This window comes from Lipotes vexillifer, unplaced genomic scaffold, assembly GCF_000442215.2.
Source record: "Lipotes vexillifer unplaced genomic scaffold, Lipotes_vexillifer_v1.1 scaffold663, whole genome shotgun sequence".
Lineage (NCBI taxonomy): Eukaryota > Metazoa > Chordata > Mammalia > Artiodactyla > Lipotidae > Lipotes > Lipotes vexillifer.
Genome location: NW_006788963.1, coordinates 541,824 through 543,914, shown reverse-complemented (window position 1 = coordinate 543,914; position 2,091 = coordinate 541,824). Strand labels below are relative to the sequence as shown.

The 2,091-nt window shown below is 34.7% G+C and overlaps 1 protein-coding gene across 1 annotated transcript in view; it reads right to left on the bottom strand.

The window, feature by feature from the left end:
* Positions 1-2,091, bottom strand: part of LOC103084342 (EF-hand calcium-binding domain-containing protein 1-like) — a 15,507-nt gene that overhangs the window by 2,160 nt on the left and 11,256 nt on the right. The window contains 1 exon segment of the mRNA XM_082931238.1: positions 90-238. Coding sequence (XP_082787364.1) covers positions 90-238 — 149 coding nt within the window.

Below are 2,091 nucleotides of genomic sequence, written 5' to 3'. Positions count from 1 at the left end.
TGTAGGGAAATAAATCATTTCTTCATCTTTAGCTTTATCTAACATCCATTTGATTAGATATAATGAATTAGTTTTTTTTTTATTCTTACCATTTTCTTCAGTGTTATATCCACCAGCTCGTTTATTCCTTCATCAGTCTCTTCTTCAGGTGACTGTTGGTGTAGACTCTTCAACATGTCAAACATCTTCTCTCGAGAAATGTAACCATCACCATTGAAATAATAAACTTCAAAACAGACTTTTTAAAGCATATGAAATTTAAAGACTTGGATAAGAACAGTTAAAATGTCATTAGTCTTCTCCTTAGTTATTTCAATATGTAATTAAAGAAGGATAAAAACAATTTATACAACCTATATTCTACATAGTAGAGGAATTTTATAAATCTTTCCACAAGATTAAATACCCCTGGGGATATGAAAAGAAAGAATTTACACATACATATATAGTGTGTATATATATATATATATACACACACACACATATACATATAAATATGTGTGTGGATCTTAATGTTATAATGTCCTTCTTACATAGAGTGCAAGAACTAGTGTGTACACTTCACTATATCATTGACAAAGAACATTTTTCAATATATTTGGGTAGTGAGTCTGTCACCTCCTTGGGGTCTACCCATCTGCACTATCCAAAATGATCCATCTCTCCCTAGAGAGTGATTTCCATGACTTCCATTGCGCTGTGTAAGCACTACTACAGTTCACTCATTCATCCCACAAATGACCTTACTCAGGTCCTGGGAATATAACAGTGAAGGAATTCTTGTGGAGTTTGTAATCTAGTTAAATGTTTTAGGACAGGAAGGAAGGGAGGGAGGGAGGGAGGGAGAGAGAGAGAGGGAGAGAGAGAGAGGGAGAGAGAGAGAGGGAGAGAGAGCAGGAGAAAGATGGGAAGGGATGAAGCGGGGAGAAAAAGAACCAGGAATAAAATTCCAAAGCATCATATTAATTCTGTCTTTTTTTGCATTTCTCCAATATATAGCATATATGAGTTTGTGACACAACCCTACTAGAAGTAGTATTTTCTCCAAATTAACATATCTTGAAATGTATATGAAACATTTTTAGGAAGTGGGATTAGAGGAGGAAAAAATTCTTGATAGTGTGATGCTATTCAATCATGTCTAGCTGCATTATGTCATGACCACTTTCACAAGAATTTACAACCACGAAACTTAACTTTTCATTTCTCAGTGAGACTTTTGTATAAGAACACTGCAACTATAAGAAACTTAAGTGACAACTATATATATGTGTTATCCCGTGAAAAATTAGATTGGAGAAAAGTGGGGGAATAAAATCACATAATGTTGTAAGGAGAAAAAAAAGAATTACGTAATGTATGCCAATTATACTTCAATTTTTTAAAAAAGCAAAAAAAAAAAAAAAAAAAAAAGAAAAAAAAAAAAAAAAAAGAGAGAAAAGAAAAAAGAAACCCCCACACACAAACCAGAGAAACCAGAGAAAAAGTCATAAATGTCAAATAAAGTTGGTGAGTTTTTAAAATGTTGCTATCATTTTTGAAACGTGTGTTTAATTTAGAGATCTTCTTTTGAACATCCCAAGTCCAAATTCAAGTGGAAGAACAAGAAGGGATAAGAATTTCCTTATATACTCAGAACTCTGCATTCTTTTCTTAAGTAATTTGACACTTGAAGCAATTTGCTCCCTTGAAAACTGCTACTTAAAATTGTTCCTATTCTCTTTCCAGGCTTTCACACCCCAAATCCTGGCACAGGAGGTGTAAAACACAGAAAATATATGTCACATCAATAGTAAGGGTGAGGTGAGGCCAGAGCTGTTCCTACAAAATTGTGAACTGGGAGATCTTTGTCTTTGGAATCCCTGGCCCTTTTCTGTAGGACACTCCCTTAATAACCCTCCTTCCTCTGGGCTTTCACTGTCTCAGCCTTCTTCCCTCTTTATACATCTACACTTACTCTAACACTAGAGTATTGATGTCTGAGGGTTGTGTGTTTTATCTTGTTTTGTGTCAATCTCTCACATTTTCTCTGATGGAAAGACAAGGAATAGCCCCACTGTGAACTATATGCTGCCCCATATTCAAGGCCAT